The sequence below is a fragment of the Aphelocoma coerulescens genome, chromosome 10, assembly GCF_041296385.1.
Source record: "Aphelocoma coerulescens isolate FSJ_1873_10779 chromosome 10, UR_Acoe_1.0, whole genome shotgun sequence".
NCBI classification, from domain to species: domain Eukaryota; kingdom Metazoa; phylum Chordata; class Aves; order Passeriformes; family Corvidae; genus Aphelocoma; species Aphelocoma coerulescens.
In genome coordinates, this window is record NC_091024.1 from 165750 (window position 1) to 185045 (window position 19296).

At 41.8% G+C, this 19296-nt stretch overlaps 2 protein-coding genes across 2 annotated transcripts in view; one reads left to right on the forward strand and one right to left on the reverse strand.

Annotated features, from left to right (window-relative positions):
* PIGB (phosphatidylinositol glycan anchor biosynthesis class B) overlaps positions 1–6207 on the reverse strand; it is a 9072-nt gene extending 2865 nt beyond the window's left edge. The window contains exons 1-9 of the mRNA XM_069026081.1: positions 5910–6207; positions 5676–5808; positions 5316–5433; positions 4571–4675; positions 4294–4424; positions 3553–3693; positions 3095–3146; positions 2463–2674; positions 1180–1244 (exon numbers count right to left, since the gene is read on the reverse strand). Of these exons, the coding sequence (XP_068882182.1) occupies positions 1180–1244; positions 2463–2674; positions 3095–3146; positions 3553–3693; positions 4294–4424; positions 4571–4675; positions 5316–5433; positions 5676–5808; positions 5910–6207 (1255 nt within the window). The remainder of the gene's footprint in view (positions 1–1179; positions 1245–2462; positions 2675–3094; positions 3147–3552; positions 3694–4293; positions 4425–4570; positions 4676–5315; positions 5434–5675; positions 5809–5909) is intronic.
* A 2041-nt stretch (positions 6208–8248) lies between these two features.
* RAB27A (RAB27A, member RAS oncogene family) overlaps positions 8249–19296 on the forward strand; it is a 31097-nt gene continuing 20049 nt past the window's right edge. The window contains exons 1-2 of the mRNA XM_069025682.1: positions 8249–8364; positions 18828–18945. The gene's annotated coding sequence lies outside the window, so the exon portion shown is untranslated. The remainder of the gene's footprint in view (positions 8365–18827; positions 18946–19296) is intronic.

A 19296-nucleotide genomic window follows, 5' to 3' on the forward strand; every position in this document is an offset into this window, starting at 1 on the left:
CAATGAACGTGGCACAGACACCAGCTTCATGTTGCAGCCAGTCTGAAAACCCTTTTCAAGTCATGTGCTTGTCAGTATCATGAGAAAAATATTTTATGTAGCTTTGTGACACCTGTACTGAATTACAGAAAACAAGCTACAAGGCATGTTCCAGAAATCAGTAACAAGCAAATTAAATTAGTCTTCAGTTGGTCAGTTCTGCCAAATTGTATCTTGGATGAAGTCCACAAATTAGTTTGTGGTTTAAATAAAATTGGTAACATTCTATTATGGGCATTTTTTTTACTGCTTTTGTGAAACACACTTGGCTTATGTTTGTGTGCTTGGAAATTACTTTGAAATTTATGTGGGGGTTTTTTTTCTGCTTTTATTTTATAATGTTTTGAGCAATTGAGGACTCTTCGTAACCATGGAGTTATCAGAAGTAACTTCTGTAGTTTTTTAAGTGTCCAACTGAATGATAATGAATTGATAATTGTATAGATGACCTCATTCCCTTACAGACATGAAAGCTGAGGGATATTCAGTATTTTTTGTTGTTTAATTGGAATATTTCTGCATGTAAGGTAGAACGGGTTCATCCTGCTGCTAGTGAACTATGCCAAGACATTACGTATTTGATTAGCAGAGAGCAAAATTATTGAAATAAGATGTACTTTTGTTTAGACTAGCAAAAAAGGTTAAAGAAAACTAGTGTTCAGTGATTCATCAGTTTTGAACTTGTATTTAAACTGAAGCTATACAGCTTCATGTTCCAGAAGTTTTAATCCTTATTTATAACATCTGAATCTTTGTAACATCTGAAAAGAGTAGTTTAATTTTTTTCTTGCATAATTAAAGGCATTTGTCAGGCATATTTGAAAGTACTGTGTGGAGGAATACTACAAAGGAGCCAAGGAAAAAGATTCATTCTAAGGGGGCAATGCTGAAAAGTTAGGAGTCACTGACACAGTTGTCATGTTTTTGCAGGAAGGCTTTCATCCATGCTAAGGATTCTCTATCTGTGCTATGGTCACTCGCTCCTCGTGTTTTTTCTTTCTCTTTTTAACTAGCTGTAAGAAAAGGCTAGGCTAATTCTAAGAATCCTTTGTCAAATACCTACACTAACCATTAACAGTCTCTCTCTGGGTAAAAGTTATATCCAGATAAGGTTGCAAGACATTTGAAACCAATGCTTACCACAAAAAATCATGCAGAATGGCAGTACTGGGTAGATGAACCTGAATTCCTTATGGCTCAGTGTGCTGTAATAAAACATACACTGCTACATCACAAAAGTTAAATGCTTCAGTTCTGTTGACAAAATGTGTTTAGGAGCACAGAGGACTCGAAGAGCAGGTGCATGTATTAAGAAGCTTTTGGTATTGAAGCAGTTAAGAATAAAAATCCAAGTTGTCACTTTTTTAGAACATAGTAAGTATATTCAAATTAAGATTATTTTGTCAGTTTAAACCAAGTACTGGAAAAAATTCCTGGCTACTACAATTAAGTGGTCTGGTTCTTTGACAACTAGATGTAATTTAGCCAGTACTTCACCAATCTGTTTTCTGTAATAAGACACAATAAATAGTGTGGATGAAAAGCTAAAATTCACGTGCCCATTTGTATCTAGCAAATTTAACAGTCACCCCTGCTAATACAACATTACACAATTTCCCATGCCAACTTTTGGGGCTTTTTTGGGGATTATTGCAACACTCATGTCCTGGGAATCAAATGACTAAGGAAGGTAAAAAAACCCTAAAGCCAATAGAGCTACTTCCAGTTTTGAGCTGGAGTGTAAGAAGAAATGGCATTTCTGGTCTTGCTGCTGTTTTGCTGTAGTCTATTACTACTTGAGTATAGTAGTATTTACTGCTTTGTATTTATTTATTTGCTGTATTTTTTCTTGTCTGAAAGTGTCTCTCCTGTTTAATCTACAGTTAATTCTGATGCTTTAGAAAAAACTTACCTTTTCTTATACTTCTGAGCTTAAAATGAGACATACAGCCTTATGATAGTTAAGAGCTGTGTGTAAACTTGTGAATGGAGTAAGTTTTAGAGGTCTAAGAACCTCTCACCTTACTGGGGATGCCTTAAAGAACCAAATGAAATGGTGTTTTCATTAACAGGCCTTTAGTGAACACAGTTTTCTAACTAGTTTTGGTTTTGCTTAAACACCTGCTTGAGTGTTGGTTTGGGGATTTTTTCTTTCAATTTCCACTGCGTTTCATGATGAATTATTTTATTCTTTAAAGGTCTGATTAGTTCCTAAGGATACATATTGGTGCCAATACAAGAAGCAGTATTACACAAAATTCTAGAAACAGTTTTGTAACTGACTGCATTTCTTGGAGCATTTGAATAGTTTCAAGTTTTCTATCACTTAACCTGAATACTATGCTGCTTTGTTCTGGAGGGGACATGAGCTTTGCAAAGAACACAACCAGTGAGAGGCAGTAGTTCTACTTAGGAGGGATTACCTGTACACCAGCACAGTCCAAATCACTGCCAGTAGAAAGATGCGGTACCTTCTTGGTGCCAGCACACAGCCATGAATAAAGAAAGGCAGATGGGGACCCAAGATGACTGGGAGTCCCTGAGTGAAGTACCAATGCCAAGGATGAGAGCCGTAAAACGTTGCCAAATTCTGCAGCACGTTGAATTTCAAGAAGTTCAGCTGAACCAGTACCCACTGGGAGATTGGGGGGGGAGGAGGGAGTTAAACACAAATCCGAAGTCAAAACCAACAGCTGCACTGAACTACAGTCATCGCTGGCCTTAAATGATACATTTTTACTCCTACTTCAGGTTTTTTTTTTTCCACTAAGACTCATCATGGATTTCCTGTATTCAGCAATTATCACAGAAGTGTGTAGATTTGTAGTTTGCTGATAACTGTTGAGGACTGAGCAGACTGATTGATGTAGCATTCCATCATTTGAAATAAATGAGAAGTCAGTGTTGAAAGGTTTGTGGCTTAGGATATAGTTAGAGATCACAGGCCAGACACTGTCACAGAAACAAGAAAAGTCAGAGAAGTCTGAAACGTCCATCAATGCTAAAATACTAAACCCCAACCTTCTTCTAATAAGTCAAGTTTAAAACAGCTTACCTCACCAAAAAACACACGGTCAATTATTAAAGAGGTTCCTACTGTGACCAATCTGCAAAAATGGAAAGTTCGTTGCACTGATATTGCCTGAATTGCTTTTGTATCTTCTCCAGATAGCTGCCAAAACTCCTATTCCTAGTATTTTTAAGATTATCCATACTCATGGCCCTTGTACAGTGGCTATTTGCCATCACCTGGTATCCTTGACACAATCCCAGATTAAACTGGAATGCTGCTCATATCTCACCATCATGAAATCTTTCCTAGTGCTTTTTTGCAGCACATATAACAGTTTAAAAAAAACATGCCACTTCCTTAAACTTCTGCAAAAGGACTCTATTTGTTCTCTTTTTTATTTACATGATATCAGCTTTTTTGGCTTGTCTGTCTTTGCAGTGGTAAAACCAATCTTAAGATGTAGCTGTGCACAGTCCCAGTTAAATTCAGAAAGAACTTACCCAACTGGAATACACTTCTGTAGGATAAGGTCTGCTTTTCTCTGTTCTTGCAAAAAATGACTGAAGACCAGAGGCATCCACGGGATAACAGCAGTGGGACGAACAACAATTGCAAGTGCTACCAAAGCTAAATATTTACAGCTAGAAGGAAGAAACATAAAAAACCCAGAAGCTTATCAAAAGGTCTGGTCAATTCTTTTGGAGACAGTGACATTTCAACAACTGTCATGTCTCTGGCCAAAACTTTTTCATACTGGAAGTAACTTTTATTCTCTGGGTGCAGAAACCCTGTTTTGCTTGGAAGGCTGCAACTCTAGAATTGCTTTGTTAGCAATGGAGTTGCTCTCTAGAGGCACGTACTTTAAAATAGTGAGTGGTAAAGAAAACTGTGACCACAAATTCACCTATATCTGACCCCAAAAAAGCTTTTATTATCTTTTCCCTAGTTACTACATATTCCAGTCCTTTAAAGTTTAAAATAAAGCTTCCCACAAAGTCACACTCTGCATGAGGAAACTGGGGAATAGTTAATTTTACATACCAGCTATAACATAACCTTAAAAAATTATTTAGAGGGAATACCAGAGTGTTCCTTCCATGAGACAGAACTCTTGCTACATGAATGAGGGGGCTTTGGTTGCCTTACATGTTAAGAAAAAAGTTATCATTTTAAACAGTATCAGTAGATTGGTGTCATCCCAAACCAAAAATCATCAGTACTGCTAGGAAAAAGTTTCTCACCTGTTCCCCATCTTGGAACCTTTTATCGGATAGTAGGAAAGAGCAAAAATGGTAAGAATAGTCTCCATGGTGTTTGTTAGAGTTCTGGTACAGGAGTACCATGTAAACCAGGAACAGAGCTGGCAGAAGAACTGAAAATAATTATGAACAACTCATTAAAACAAGTTCCTAAATGAAGATGGTAATTCATCAAGGTGTGACTTATAATTTTGCTCTTATTTACACTGCAGAACCAGTGTTTATTAACATGCATAATTTTATAAAGGCTGTGACTCACCACAAACTTTGCTGTTTCTGAATTTTCAAGGTGCTGCACTAGTGAGTAAAGCTTCACATCAGCAAAAGCAGCCAGCATTGCCTGTGCAAGCCTAGGGACCCAGATCTGTGTAAGCAGAGAGAAAACTGTACTTGGAACAAACCAAGTTAAATTCCAAGTTTTAGGAGATCACTACTGAATTACTGAATGACTGTTCAGGTAAGAAAAGAGTGAATTAGTGAATATTCTTTATAGTCTTTTATAATTTAACAAATGAAATAGTAAGATCCTTGGGTAAGGATAGTATTTCTGCCAAAAAAAAGAATGTCTAAAGTTCAACTGAAAGTGTTCAGAGATGGCAAGTAGAATTATCTGCCATTCATCTCCAATAGAAATCAAAAGGAGCTGTTGTTAGTTAGTTGTTGTGAGTTTAGTACAAATATACATTGCTAAACACTTTGGAAAACTGAACCACTGGACAGTTATGATGTAGCTACAAACACAATCAGTATGAAACTCCAAGACATTGATGGAGGCAAGAATAATCAATCCTCTGCAGTCACAGGCATCAGCGCTGTGACTGGAGATCTATGAATGAGTTCTGCCTCCATGCAAAGTCAGTGGGGTCTCTGTGCTCACGTATCTCTAATTGCCAGACTCAAGGCTTTGCATTTTACCTGGACAAAAATAAAAATACACTGTATTTAAATACAAGGCTTTAAAATTGAATTTTAGTAGCAGATGCGCATTTTTTGATTATACTCACCAGCAGCTGAACATTATCCTTAGCCAGCAGCTGTAATGCTTTGTAGATGCTTGCAAAGATCAGTGGGTACGAGTAGCCCCTTAAGCTGCTTGTCCATTCCCAAGTCAGGTAACCATAATTATGAATATTAAGGACAGATCATGACCAACTGAAACGAAAAGTTTCACCCGAGACATCTCGGTCGAGACCTTCTGTCCGCTTGGGCCAGAACGGTGGGGTGTTTGTTGCTGGTCAAGCCAACAACTTACATGGAAAGCCGTACCCGAGCGCTCCCCCGCCTATGGCACCGCGGGGGCCGCGTCCCCTCCGGCCCGCGGGCAGCGATAAGAGGGCGCGGGGGCCGCGGCAAGCGAAGGATATTTGAAGACCATGCGATGCGCCACCTCCAGCGATTGCCAGTACTCGTCCGGGACGAAGCTCGTCTGAACGAGGAAGCAATTGAGCGTCCGCAGCGCCAGGGCGAGCGCCAGCAGCGGCGCTGGCGCGGCAGCACCTGCAGGGGCGAGGCTGGTCCGTCACGGGTCCCTCGCTGGCTGCCCCCCGACCCGACCCGACCCGACCCGACCCGGCCCGGCCCGGCCCGGCCCCGCTTACCGGCGCCTCGCTGCGCGACGGCCCCGCCGGCCGAGCTGTACAGCACCGACCGCCGCTTGCGGAGGCGCACCACCTCCGGCATACGCTCCCACAGTGCCGCGGCCGCCTCCACCCGCCGGGGCATGCGCGACCGCGGGGGGCGGGACAGCGCCGGCACTTCCGTCCGGTCCCTGTAGCGAGCCGGAGGCCTGGGGCGCGGTCCTAAGCCGTGCCGGGTCCGCGCCGTCCGTGCGCGCTCGCCTCGTGCTGTGCGCGCCCCACGCGTGTCCGTGAGCACGGCAGCGCTGCCTACCGGCATGAGGGGGCGGCTGCCGCTGCAGCACGTGGCCGTGGCCGTGGCGCTCGGCGTGGCCAGCGGGCTCTACATCTACTGGCCGCTCTTCCAGCCGCCCGTGGCCCCGCACGGCTCCGCCGACCCCGCCGCGCCGCCGCCGGACGCCGCGCCCGACAAGAGGCCCTGAGGGAGTCGTGCGTCGCCGTTCCAAGGCACCGCCTCGCAGCCCGGCCCTCGCACACCCCGTCCGTCGGGGGCGATGGAGCCGCTCGGAGCCGGCGCGACCGTCACCTGCCGGGACCGTCCCTCCCGAGCCGCCTCTGCAGCCCGGCCACGGGCTGGAGCCACTCGCCGGCTGGAGCTGCAGCTGCGTGCCTGTGTGTTTGGTACCAGACTTTGGGACGTGAATGTTGAATTATGTATGACATTCTGAATGTTTGAAAGTCTATTTCACATCTAAATTTATATAACATCAGGAAACTCGAAGAAGAAAGCTGCTCCTGTGTGGTTATGCTCCATGGGTTTTCTTGGATTGCCTCTGATCTGATCCTCCAAGTGATAAATGCAATTTTTCTCTGCTTCTCACGGTTTCAGTTCTTAATACATCAGCTCAGTTGGGAAAGCAGTTGTGCAAATGGTTGAGAGAGGAACTGCACCCAGCTTTTTCATCCTTAGCTTACAGTCAGACCTGGCCATAGGTACACACACACGTACCACATGTGCATACGCACAGCTTTCATTCCTGACAGAGTGAGGTTACAGTGGATATTTAATAAATAAGTCTGCCTGAAAAATGGGTTGTACTTGGAGAAGAGCCTCGGTGCGTAACTCAGGATGACAGCATGGCTCTTGGAATAGGTGTGGATTAGTCAACAGAACAGCATCTGAGACTTGGGGAAACCAGATCAGTAGATATGTCAAGACTTCAGTAAATCTAAAAAGAAGCCAAACCCAGGAGATCTTGGGACAAACTTATGTCAGGTTTTGGTTTTAACACAGAATCTTGTTTGGACAGAATGTGGGAAGAAACCTGTTGTCTGGGTGTCTTTGTAATTTAAGCCAACAATGTGATAGCTGGAGGCAGTGGTATGGAAGCTGAGATGGGAGGATAGCAATAGAAGGTGGACTAGGAGGTGCAGTTGAGTGCAGTAAATGCTGTTTGGACATAATATTACATGGGCAGTGGCTTTAAACTGAAAGAGGGCAGGTTTAGATTAGATATTAGGAAGCAATTTTTTACAGTGAGGGTGGTAGGCTCTGGTACAGGTTGCCCAAAGAAGCTGTGGATGCCCCATCCCTGGAAGTGTCCAAGGCCAGGCTGGATGGGGCTTGGAGCAGCCTGGTCTGGTGGAAGGTGTCCCTGCCTATGACAGGGGGTTGGAACTAGATGGTCTTTAAGGTCCCTTCCAACCCAAACTATTCCATGATTCTATGAGGAAATGCCACAAATTGCCGCAAAAGTTCAGTGCAGACACTGAACTACTGCAGTGACTCCAACAGCTTCCTTTACAATACCACTATGTATTGAAAAGCTTATTTTTAAGAGGTGTAGTTCAGGTCTAGTAGGCACTTCCTTTGTAAATATAACTACTGGAATTGTCCATAAAGATGGCAGTTGAATTAGAAAAGTCTAAAGAAAGAGGATGTCTGAAGTGATGCAGGTGGAAAGGGTTATTGACGCAACTCAGCTTAAGACAGCTTGCTGAATTCTTGAAACTGCTTGATTGAAAGCGTTTATTGTGCAGCTGCTGAGAGTGAAGAGGACTCTTCCCTTGCGGGGGAGGGCAGGCAGCCAGCAGGCGGCAGGAAGAACTCATTAAACCCACAGTGGTGCGCATTAACCAGGCACGGCACATTTTCGCCGTAAAACCTGTTTCGCCTCTCATGAATTCTTACTTTATGGCGCAGGATCTTTCAGAGAGGTGAGGAACGAAGAGCTGAAGAGTCAGCCCGCTTAATGCCGCTGAGCACCGCGCGGTGCTGCCCTTGGGCTGCGCTCACCCCGCCCAGGTGGCTGCGGCGGGGCCGGGACACGCCGGGGCGGCGCCGCCCAACCCGCCCCCACCTCGGGCTTTACGGGAAGTGATGTTGCCTTGACGGAAAAGACACGGTCGGAGACCAAAAAAGGGCAGGTGCGGCGGGACGCGGCTTAGGGAGTGCCGGCGGCCGGGAGGCGAGCAGGTAACGCGGCAGGGGAGGCGAGCAGGGCAGCGAGCCGGGGTGGCTCGGCTCGGCTCGGCTCGGCTCGGCTCGGCCGGGCCGGGCCGGCAGAGGGCTTGATCAGAGCTCCAAGACGGTGTTTCGGGCAGGGAATTCGGGGTGCTGCCGCCCCATCACTCGGCCCGCGCCTCCAAAACAGCGACCCGGGCTTTAACAAAGGGGCCTCACTCGGGAGATCGAAGCGAGATGTTCGGAGCCTCGGCCTTTGAACTGCCCCTCATGTGCTTCCCTTCACAGTTGCTGCCCTGAATGCGAACAAATAACCCCACTCGGGCCTTCCCGCGCAGCAGCTGTAGTACCTGCAATTTTCCCACCGCTTTAGGCGTGCGTTTCTTTTTACAGAGGAGAAGGCGATTGCATGTCTGGTTTAAATTTTTAGAAAAGGCTTTAAAAATGGTAAATTATTGTGAAAGCGCTATAATAATGTTATATCTGCTTAGCCAGGACTTAAATCTTGTATGTGAGTATCCACAGACCTGTTGCTCCTTTTTGAACAGTGCATGTTTGTCTGAGGGAGGCTTCTTGCTAAGAAGGCTCAGAAGGGCCCTTCAGCCTGATTTGCAATGCTTGGGTTGAATTTACACTTAGATGACCTTGGCTCTAAAAAAAGCTAAATCTATCTGAAACACCTATTGATTTTCCTAGCTCTGTAAGTAACTAGAGTATATTGATATATAAGTGGTATTTTTAATGGTGCTAGCAAAGTATAAAGGACATGCTTAGAACTGTCAAAGCCACTCAATTTTTATCTCTTAGAGGTGCATCAGGAATATTTTGAGCTTTCTGATTGTATGACTCCTCTAACTTCCCTCATGGATGGTGCTTAGGAGATTTTCATCAGGATAACACATACGTGTTTGGAGTTAGTTCTGCAAGGTGATGTATTACTATACTTACAGGTTTTTCTTTGAAACTCTACGAAATCTATTCTGCCTGCGGTTTCTTGGAAACTTAATCTTACACAGACATCTTCTCTCAGCCGTTCTTTCTTGTCACAGACTTTTTACTAATTTTGTGGGTGTTCCAAGTATTTTCCAGCAAGGGAAAAGCATATACTACCATATGCGTTTTAAATGTTAGGTAAATGTAGGAATAGAATTTGTGATGCTAAATGGATGTCTCAAAAGCATAAGTTAAAAAGATGGAAAAAAGAACAGCATGTTCATGTGTTTCTTGTTCAGGGTTCTAATTTAACATTTCTTGCACAAAGGAGTTGGGGAGAGAGGGTGTTCTACAACTTACACTGGTTTATTTTCACAGTTAACAAAATTTCTCATCAGCGACCAGATGTCTAAAACCAGACTGTAAGTTTGTTTTATCGCTATTGTTAAACATGGGAACACATTATTTTATCACTTGGTTACACATTTCCTTTTCTTTCAAAGAGAAGATATGGTGAGATAAAGGAATTCTTAAATAGCTTCTGACGTTTACAGAAATAAGTATTACGTGCAGTAACCCCTGTGTGCCTTTGAATTCTTGGTTGTGCTTTTCTGCCAGGTGTCTACTGTGCTGCTAAATGACCAGTGATAGGTCTGTCAGCTTTCAGCATAATCTAGCAGATCAACACCATTACTAAGATCAGTCTGTCACAGTCAACGGAGGTAGTTAGAAATTAATTTAAAGAAACAGGCAAAATTGGCACTAGAGGTGGAATATAAAGAATGACAGCTCTTTTTCCCCGTTGATGTCCCAGCAAATAATTAAGTTGCATTTAAAATGTTTTAAACTCATGATTTAAATAATTAATCATCAAATATTCCCTTCTGTATTAAAGCAGCATTATTGTACTCTGAGCTTGTGATTGGTCCTGCAAAGGGTTACTTAGGTATTTGTAGATAAACATTTTCTGGGCTTGGCATATATAGTGCTCTGGAGCTTGCTTTTGCTCCGTTTTGTAGATACCACCCAGTGCTGCAAATACAATCTGAGTTTACAACACTGGCTTCAAACATGGCAAAAAAGTTGTGTAAGTACAGCATGGTTTGATAAATTCTTACTTAAAAGGCAGCTTTCTATAGCAGAAACACTTTTTTTTTCTATTCATACAAATATATTCCAAATCAGTCTTCCTCTGGGTATAGCATCTGGTTATGAGATTTCTTTTCCTCATTTCTTTTATTCTCTTCTTAGTCAGAACTGCATCCCTGTCAGGAGGCAGGACTAACTTGAACCATGTTAAATCAGCTGAGATCACTTAATGATTTAATGATCCTTTTATCTCCGGTGGAGCTTTGTGAATAAGTCCTAGCCCTGACTTTCTTTCCTGGAACAGCCTTTCGTTGTTGTGTTTTCATACATAAAACAGCAGAATTTACTTTTGATTTATAGTAATAAGTAGTCTCAGTGCCTGTGATTTATTTTACAGTCTAATAAGCCTTATGGCATATAGATTAAAATATGGCATATAACTAGCATACTTTTTTCCTCTGGTGTTGGTGTGGCTTCAAAGGGCTGAGGATGCTTTGGGGTGTGTTTGACAGTTTTGCATATACTGGGTGGTGGAATCTTTTTGACATTTTGGCACATTTCAGCACTCTGGAGCTGACCTAACAAGTTCTTCCAGGCAAATGTCCTTGCTTCTATGGCCCTGAGGATGATATCAAAATGTAAACCAGTGCAGTGATATTTTCCTGAGTTTGCAAACCCATTTCTCATACTGTTTTCTTTCCCTATGTCTGATACTTTTACTGATGAGAAATGGGTAAGAATAAAGCGTGTCAGAAAAAGGCACTTCCAGAAGACAATGTGAAGACTGGTAATAAGGTAGCTAAGGGGCAGAAAACACCAGTGAAGATACAAATTTAGCAGGAGTAAAAATTTTCCAGAAATCTGTGGTTTGCAGTAGACAAAAGAAGTTGTTATATATGTGAGCAATGTTTTTAAATTGAAAGTCAAATTTATGTGAAGGGTATTTTGAAAAAAAATTTACTTGTGAAGGGTATTTTGAAAATTAATTTGCACTTCTGCAATAATTCTCTGTGTCAATGTGATATGTGAATGAAAGGACTTTAAGGAGTACACCTTGCTGAAATATTTTATGATATTTTATATGCAAATAAAACACTGTATGGGTGTAAGGACAGTGCTACACCCATCAAGTAAATTATGCAGCTGATTCCAAATTAACTTTGGAGTTTGTGATTCCAGTTTTGCAGCTGTGCAGAGCTATTGGTTTGAAAGGTGATAACAGGATAAAGGAATAAATAGCAAAGTGGATAAAAACTCTGAATCTGGAGTAATACTTTCAGGTAAATTGAGCTCCAAGAGTAGAAGCAATGCCTCTTATAAGAGCAGTTTATTTTGTTGGAAAGGATAGGCTTTCAAGTATGTAAGCCCCTTTCAGGTTTGAATTAGAAACAGCAGAATGCAAAGCAAAATTGAAAACAACTGTTGCACAATTTTTATAATACTTCTATTAAGCATGTGTCATTAGAAGGTGATGAAGGTTCTCTGGAGAAGTGCTGTTGTCCAAAGTCAGCCCAGTCTGTCTTAAGGCCTGGCTCATTATCTTCCTAACTGTGGAATATTTCATTTGGTTCTCTTATCACCCAAAGATGGTAAGGAAAATGGTTGCTCTGTGAACTGAAAGGAAGAAAACAATTCTTTCCAGTAACATCACTGGGGAGAGGAAATACTTGGACTAGACTGAAGGCTGCTAGTAGTGATAAGGACCAATAAAGCATGTATGTTGGGTAGGGGGAAAAGAAAACTTTATTCATTTCTATGAATAAAAAATGCAAGTTTTCTGTTTTTTCTCTTGTGTCTCCACCAGTCTTGCTAGTACAGTATTTTATATTGGTAGTTGCTGAGGGAAATTAGCTTCCTCCTGGAGATCCCTGCTGGTAATTTTGTGACTGTCATGGAGTGGTGGTGCATTTTGAGAATTTCAGGGAATCACTCAAGGCTCACAGTTGTGGGATTACTTGTGCTGTGAAACTGTTTTATGCAAGGTTTGCATGAGGTGAATTGCTGCTACAGTTATTGCCAATGGCTGGTGCTTTCCAAGTCTGCTTGGAAGCCTAATAACATTCAGAATGTGAATTATAGCAAAAAGCAGGATAATTGGGGTCTTTTTATGGTGGCTTGTTTTGGTTTTTTTTTTATTGCAGAGGCTAATCATAATTCCTCCTCCCCCATCCCCGCTAGTTTTGTTCTAAACCAAACTTTATATGTGACAGAATATGACCCAAAATACAGGTATCAGGTTAGTTCTAGCCCTGCTGGTATCATCCGTTTCCAACAGAGTCTTTCTCATGCAGCACTATCAGATCCTGTGCACATAACTGCACATGCTCCACTGACTTTCTCCTCTAACATTGATTCAACTTGACAGGTCTTTTCTGTTGGGGCATGAACTGTCTGACTAATAATTAATTTTTTCCGTATTTTTTTCTTGGAACGGTGTCAGGATAGACATCTCTGTACAGAGATGGTGTTAACAGAGTTTGGAGATAGTACTGTCTGATTTGATTGTGTTTCTTCTGAATTTAATAGCAAAATTCTCATAATTTTAGTTTGGATAAATGTAGACTCAAGTTGGAGCTGGTAAAGTAGTAGTTTTTAAAATGTTCTTTATCTGTGAAATGGAAGAGGTGACTATAAATCTTTATTTGATAGTTTTCTAGAATTGTCTGTTTGGATATAGCCTACAGGGCCTGAGATTCTGCTGTGTGTCATGAGGAGCTGCAGAGCAGGCTTTGGAAGGTCTGTGAAAAGAACGTGCTGCAAAAGTAGAATCATGCTTTTTAGTAGGTTTTAAAACATGAGACAGCACCCCCAGCCCCCCCTGCCCCCCTCAATCTGGACTGCTAATTCAGCAAAACTCCACTGGTTTTATTCCATTCACTTTTTAATAGTAGATTTGCTTTTTAAAATAGATGGTGTCTTTTAAATTCAGCTTGAAAGCACATGTAATATTGAATGACTGTCACAGTATGTGCTGCAGCAGGTACGACCTGGGCAGCTGGTGGGTTTCCCTTGCAGAACTGGAAACTCTAACTGCTAGCTTTCAGGGGAGGCAGCATCCCACTCATCCCTTTACCCAGCTTGCCATTTTTTCACAAAGTATAGAGAAAGTTCAGATCTATGTGGCTTCTTCCCCTCTCTAAAGGAATGTTAAAGCTGATCAGCAGATTCAAATGTTGGGGGAGAAGGCAGAAATAACAGAAATTCAGTGTCTCTGCCCTTCTCTAATGAGCTTTGTTTCCTTAGGAAACCAGGCTAAGAGGCATGTCCTCATTTCAGCTTTGTTTTTTGCATTGCAAATTTGGAGCTTTGTTCCAAGAAGTCATTATTGCATTCGTAATCTCCAGTGTGGTGTGTTGAGCCTTAGGGAATTTTTCTTCAGCCTAGCATCCTGTGGGAGCATGCAGAATGGGAGCAGTAGCACTTTTAGTAATTGGGAGTCACACAGGGACTGGAATGGGGCCAATGGAACCGAAAGGCCTACTTTGGTAGTGTACTGCAGAATCACCACCTTTCCAAGCCCACTCATTCTTCCTGCACACCCTGAAGGAAGGCAGATCGACCAGTCAGGTTAGTTAACCCGGGGAGTCACTGAATAACTAGGAATATGAAGGAGCTGTAATGTTAATGGTGTTCATGCTTTAAGAAATGGTAGAAAAAAATAGGCATCACAGGTGTTTAATTTGGTTTCATGTGCTTCATTGCATGGAAGATCAAAGAACAATACACTGCAGAAGCAATACTCTGCTGTAGCTCAGAAGCAGCAGACTTCTCTGTCTGTCACATATTTCACATAACTAACCTTTCCATTTTTCCTCCTGAGGGCAGATTTAAAGTGTAAAAGGCACTGTTGTCAGCTTGTGAGGAGAATGAAGAACCGCTTCCCGTATTAAGTAGATTCAGAAAAGATGTGAACAAGGTCTTCTTGTGCTGGAAAGAAAACCCAGCTCTGCTGAGATTGGTTTTCAAATAACATGTTGGATCAGGTAGTGCTAAGAATAAACACATATCAATCAAGCTTTAGTGTGAATAAAAATATGACAGACACTTTCAAAGCTGTATTAATATAGGATAGTAAAACCTTGAAAATCCTTTCTTAGGTAGCTGTAGTGCACATGTTCCTTTAAATTGGGACAGAAGCTTCCTGCAAAGCTACTATGTTTTTTAATTTAAAAAGTTCACTTAGTCATCAACCCTTTAAAGTAGATAAAGATCATTGATCTAAAATGAGATTTGTAGCTCTTCAGGCTGAAGATAGAGACATCAGATTATTGGTGTACTTTTACAGCTTCTCACCCAACGCAGGGCCACTGGTGTCTCATGCAGTACTGCTCTAGGTGCTCTCCTCATGCAGTCAGGCACGCACTTCATAAGTCTTACCAAATGGGAACCAACATAGTCTCACAGAAGAGCTGTAGCATGTCAAATAATCCATCCATCTTTAGATTAAATGTTCTTTTGAGTACAGATTATGTAATTTGAGTAGTGCGAATGTTGCCAAAATACCATTTCCTACATGCAAAATGATCACATTTGCTCATTTCAGTAAGAACAAATACTCATGTTTATTCATACACATTTTATTGCCATTTTAAATAAACCTGTTTTCACCATTTCTTGGTGTTTTAACATCTTATACAAGGACTTGTACAATAGTATTTTTTAATACAATTTTCTTTCTGATATTTCAGACCTGTAATAAGAGAGAACCTGGTTCAGGTATTAAAAGGTTCTTTCCTTCCCCTTCTGATTCAGATCTGGAGTAGGTATCTATGCTTGGCTTTGCCTTGGGATAGATTGTGCCTATGTGGGCATTAACAGAAAGTGATGTAGAGGCAGAAATTCTGCGGTTGAACAGAACTGACAGATCAATTAAAGTCGCTTGTTTGGGATAATTTTACTAATCTTTTCTGAGGCCAAATATAACCATATATAAATCTTATTTTGGGAAGCAATCTTTTGATTTTTTTTCTGATGACAGAGTTTGGTCTGAAGTTTCTCAAAGTGCTGATCTTGAGTGCCCAGCTGCTGCAAAGGATTCCTGTCTTTAGGCAGTGTGATGTTCTGTGAAAGCAAAGCTGATGCTTTTCATTTGTTGATTATTTTACTGTTAACTTTTTATTGTTGAAGAGACCCTGGTAATTCTTGAAAGGTAGTTATCTAGAGCCTCTCTTGGAGCAGATTATTTTAAAGAACCTCTTTTCCGGGTGAAATGCTACAGACCTTAAATATACTGATATTTTATCTCTTGCAATGCTGAAAGAAAGCTCTGTCACCATTACTAAAATTGCCTAGATTGGCTTACAGTTGAAAGAACATAATGAAAGTTTTACTTTAATCTGTAATATTATTAAATATTTAGCAGGTGTGCCTTTGGGTAGCAGAAAGGCCTGCCTGACCTACTTTTATTTTAATCACTGAGGGGATATTTCATGATTTGGTCCTGGCAAAGTTCAGCTATTACAGTTCTGGAGCTCTGGTGTGAAAGCTGATTTTGTGAGTATGGGTTGTCGTTTCTTTTTTTTTTTTTTTTCTTTTCTTCCCTGAAAAAATCCTTTATATGGAATTTATCTCCTCCTTTCAGGTCTTTTGAGTTCTGTCCTGAGGTATTGACATGTTACTGCAGAGCAGGGGCAGATGACATTGATGTTAGGCACAGCTCTTGGCTTTGGAAACAGGGATGTGTTCTGTAGCATTATCTGAAATGGGCTGTTACTAGATCCACTTCTCCTATTCCTCTCTCCAGTGGCAGATGTCTTTATTTCTGCGGGCAGGTAGCAATCAGCATTTTTCTTACAGAAGAAACATCTGCTACAGGACAGTTTGGACACCTGCAAATTTTCTCAGGGGCATGGAGTGTATGAAGGCAAATATTCTGATGCTTGTAATGAAGAATGCTCCACACTGTTCACTGTGTTTAACTCCTCAAGTTTCCTCTTAAATTCCTGGGCCTGCAAAGCATAGAAAATTTTTACAAGTAGACCATGAATTCCATGCATTCAGATAACTTTGTTCATACAACCTGTTCATAGAACTTGTAAAAACATCAGGAATATTGAATAACTAAATAGATGGTTATTCCTTTGTAGAGCTGGAGCTTCAAAACTGCTTTTCACAGTTTCAGAACTTTACTGGTGTAATTTTGATCCCCTACATAAACTGAGAAGATGTCCAAGCTCTTATAACCCCCTTGGATTGGGGTAGCAGTGGGAGGAAGGCTCACCTTGGGCTGCCTGCAGTGGTTCCTGTTCCAGCTGCTGCTGCTTGGTTTGCTTTTGCTTCCTGCCACCACAGCAGGGCTGGCTCAGCTGCCTGTGCAGCATTTGCTGAGAGGCTGCTGACGTGTTTGTTTAAAAACAGAGACTATAAATAACCAAACATTGATGTCTTCCCAGTTTATAAATCTCCAGTTTGAAATCAACATAACTTCACCCTCAAGAAAACCTCTTTATTTCAGCTGTACCTTTCTGGCAAGGTCTTCCTGTTTTGGATAAAACCCTTGTCTGGGAGGAGGGAAGGAAAAATTAGTTGGTGTTCCTCACACCAAGTTGGTAAGAGGCAAGTTGAGCAGCCTCATTTCATCCTGAAATAAAACACTGAAGTCTGGGGGTTATTTATGAATTGTTTTTCCATTAAAGATGGCAAACATGTGACTTTGTGGAGGAGTCTGAACTCCATTTACATTGCTGGTTGAGACTTCCAGACAGACCGTTTGTGCTCAGTGTGTGTAGTCACCCCCCAGGGCTGTTTGCAACATGGCAGACAAGTTGCTGCTTTGTCTGTCAACACTTCTTATCCTGTTCCTCCTTCTGCACTCTGGAGCAGTTACCAGAAATTCTAGGGTGCTTGTGGTCTGAATATTTCTTCACAGTTAAGCAAATGTACCAGTATTGATCAGGGAAGCAAGCAGTTAAAGATTAAAAATGTGAATGTTGCTGAAAATTGAGTGCAATTCTGTTTTTTAATTGCATGTAGGAGCAAAAAAGGGTCCTTTATATTCCTCTAAAACTGGTGAAATTTATAGAAGATTGGATTGAACCAAGAAGAGGTAGAGTTTTAAAAATTACAACCTGTAACTAAATGTCAAAGAAATAGATCTTAGTTAATTCTGGGAAAAAGCTAAGGCAGGGCATAAAAAGTGTTCCAGCTCTGTATAACAAAACTTAGGTGTTCACCAGGGCAAGGAAAATAAAAATTGCCTCGATTCACGAGAGGCGAGATAGTTGAACACTGAAACAAGTGAGTTAAGAAGCATGTGGAGCTGTCTTTGTTATTGGTAGATGAATCCATATGTTAAAAGTTTGTAGCAGCCTGTCTGCAGCACTTCTTAAATTATAAGATTGGAGACTAGTTTTAGACACCACCTTAATTTCCTTTCTTTGCTGCTCTTGAAGCAGCTTGAGGAAAGAAACTGAGACAAGAAAGGATTGTGCAAGGACACTTGTCTGCAAAAGCTCACATCTGCTAAATCTTACATGGTGAGTGCAAAACTTGCTTTGTCCACACCTTTCAGTCCTCTCCTGTGAGCATCTGTAATGTCAGGGGTGTCTGAGAGGGGAAGAGGTTTCGTGGGACTGCAGGGGGCTGTGAAGATCCTGTCTCAGCTCTTGGATCCAGTGCAGGACCCTCCATCCAGCGAGTGCCTCGGTGCAGACATGTGAATTCTGCATCTTAGGGGCCTGTGTTAACAGGCCCTTGGAAACTGACTCATTGAAGAGTTGGTTTACATGTTAAAACAGTAGCTTTATTTTCTTGGAGTCGTTTAAAATGTCTGCATGTGTCTCTTAGGATTGTGCAGGGACAGGAGCTTGCAGGTTTAGCAATAGTGTTTCAGAAAGTTTCTGGCAATATCATCACTCCGATCTCTTGGAGCTTGTTGCCATCAGAAGTGGTTCAGCAGAAAGGACTGGACACAGATGCCTACAAGGTCCTACGGTACAGCTGCCACTGTCCTCCCAAATCCTTCCAGCTCCCTCTCACATGGTCTCTCTCTGGTATCTGTGCCGATTTTGTTATCACTAACTTTTTCTGCTGTCCGTAAAGGTGGGAAATAAAACCAGTCTGGGGAACTTTGGTGCTTGCTGTGTTTCAGTGGAGTAGGCTATTGTGTTTGCTGTATTTTTTTTTTTTTTTTTGTATACTTAGAAAAAGTTGCATTCACACACTGCAACTTCCTCTCCCTATGACAAGGAGGAGGGTCAGTAGTTTATGCAAAAGCTCAAGGTGTGTTACCTGGTTTAGGGAGATATAGTTAGCTACTTTGCTTACTTTTAAAAGGGGGAAAAGAGATCACTTGATCGGTCAGCAAGACCACATGACAAGCAGCTGAATGTAATTAGGTGGGGAGGGTGGTTGTGTGGGGTTGGCAGCTTCCCATGTCCTGTGAATGTTAGAGCTATTGGTCTGAACTACGCTGTTTTGGTTTTATTTTCTCTCTTTGCTGATGTTTCCTGTAGATGAGAAATGGCTCTTTGTGCCTGACTATGGTATTCAAGAGATCTGAGCTGTGTCAGGAAACTCGTCACTGAAGCACACTTGGAAAACTACAGATCCATTCACAGCTGTCAAACATAGGTATGTAAACCCTTTTTCTTTTCCATTTATTTTCATGAGATTTATTACATTGTTTTCCTTGAGCTGACTGTCGTGTGCCAGCTGTTCCTCCGTTAAGAGCTTTGAAACAATGTTGCTGGACTTTAACAAGCTGCCTGAATACTCTGATTTTGAGAGAGAGTTCAGCACTGCTGCATCCTCATGTTCTAGAGGGAAAAGTAAAGCCGGGGTGTACGCTTGGCTCATGTAACACATAGGCTTTGGGGTTAAATGACAAAATTGCGGCTCTTGTGGTATGTATTAAGTAATTGCTTTTCACAAATAAATCAGTCAGATTTAGAGACAAACCAGGGTAAGTTTATTAACAAAATA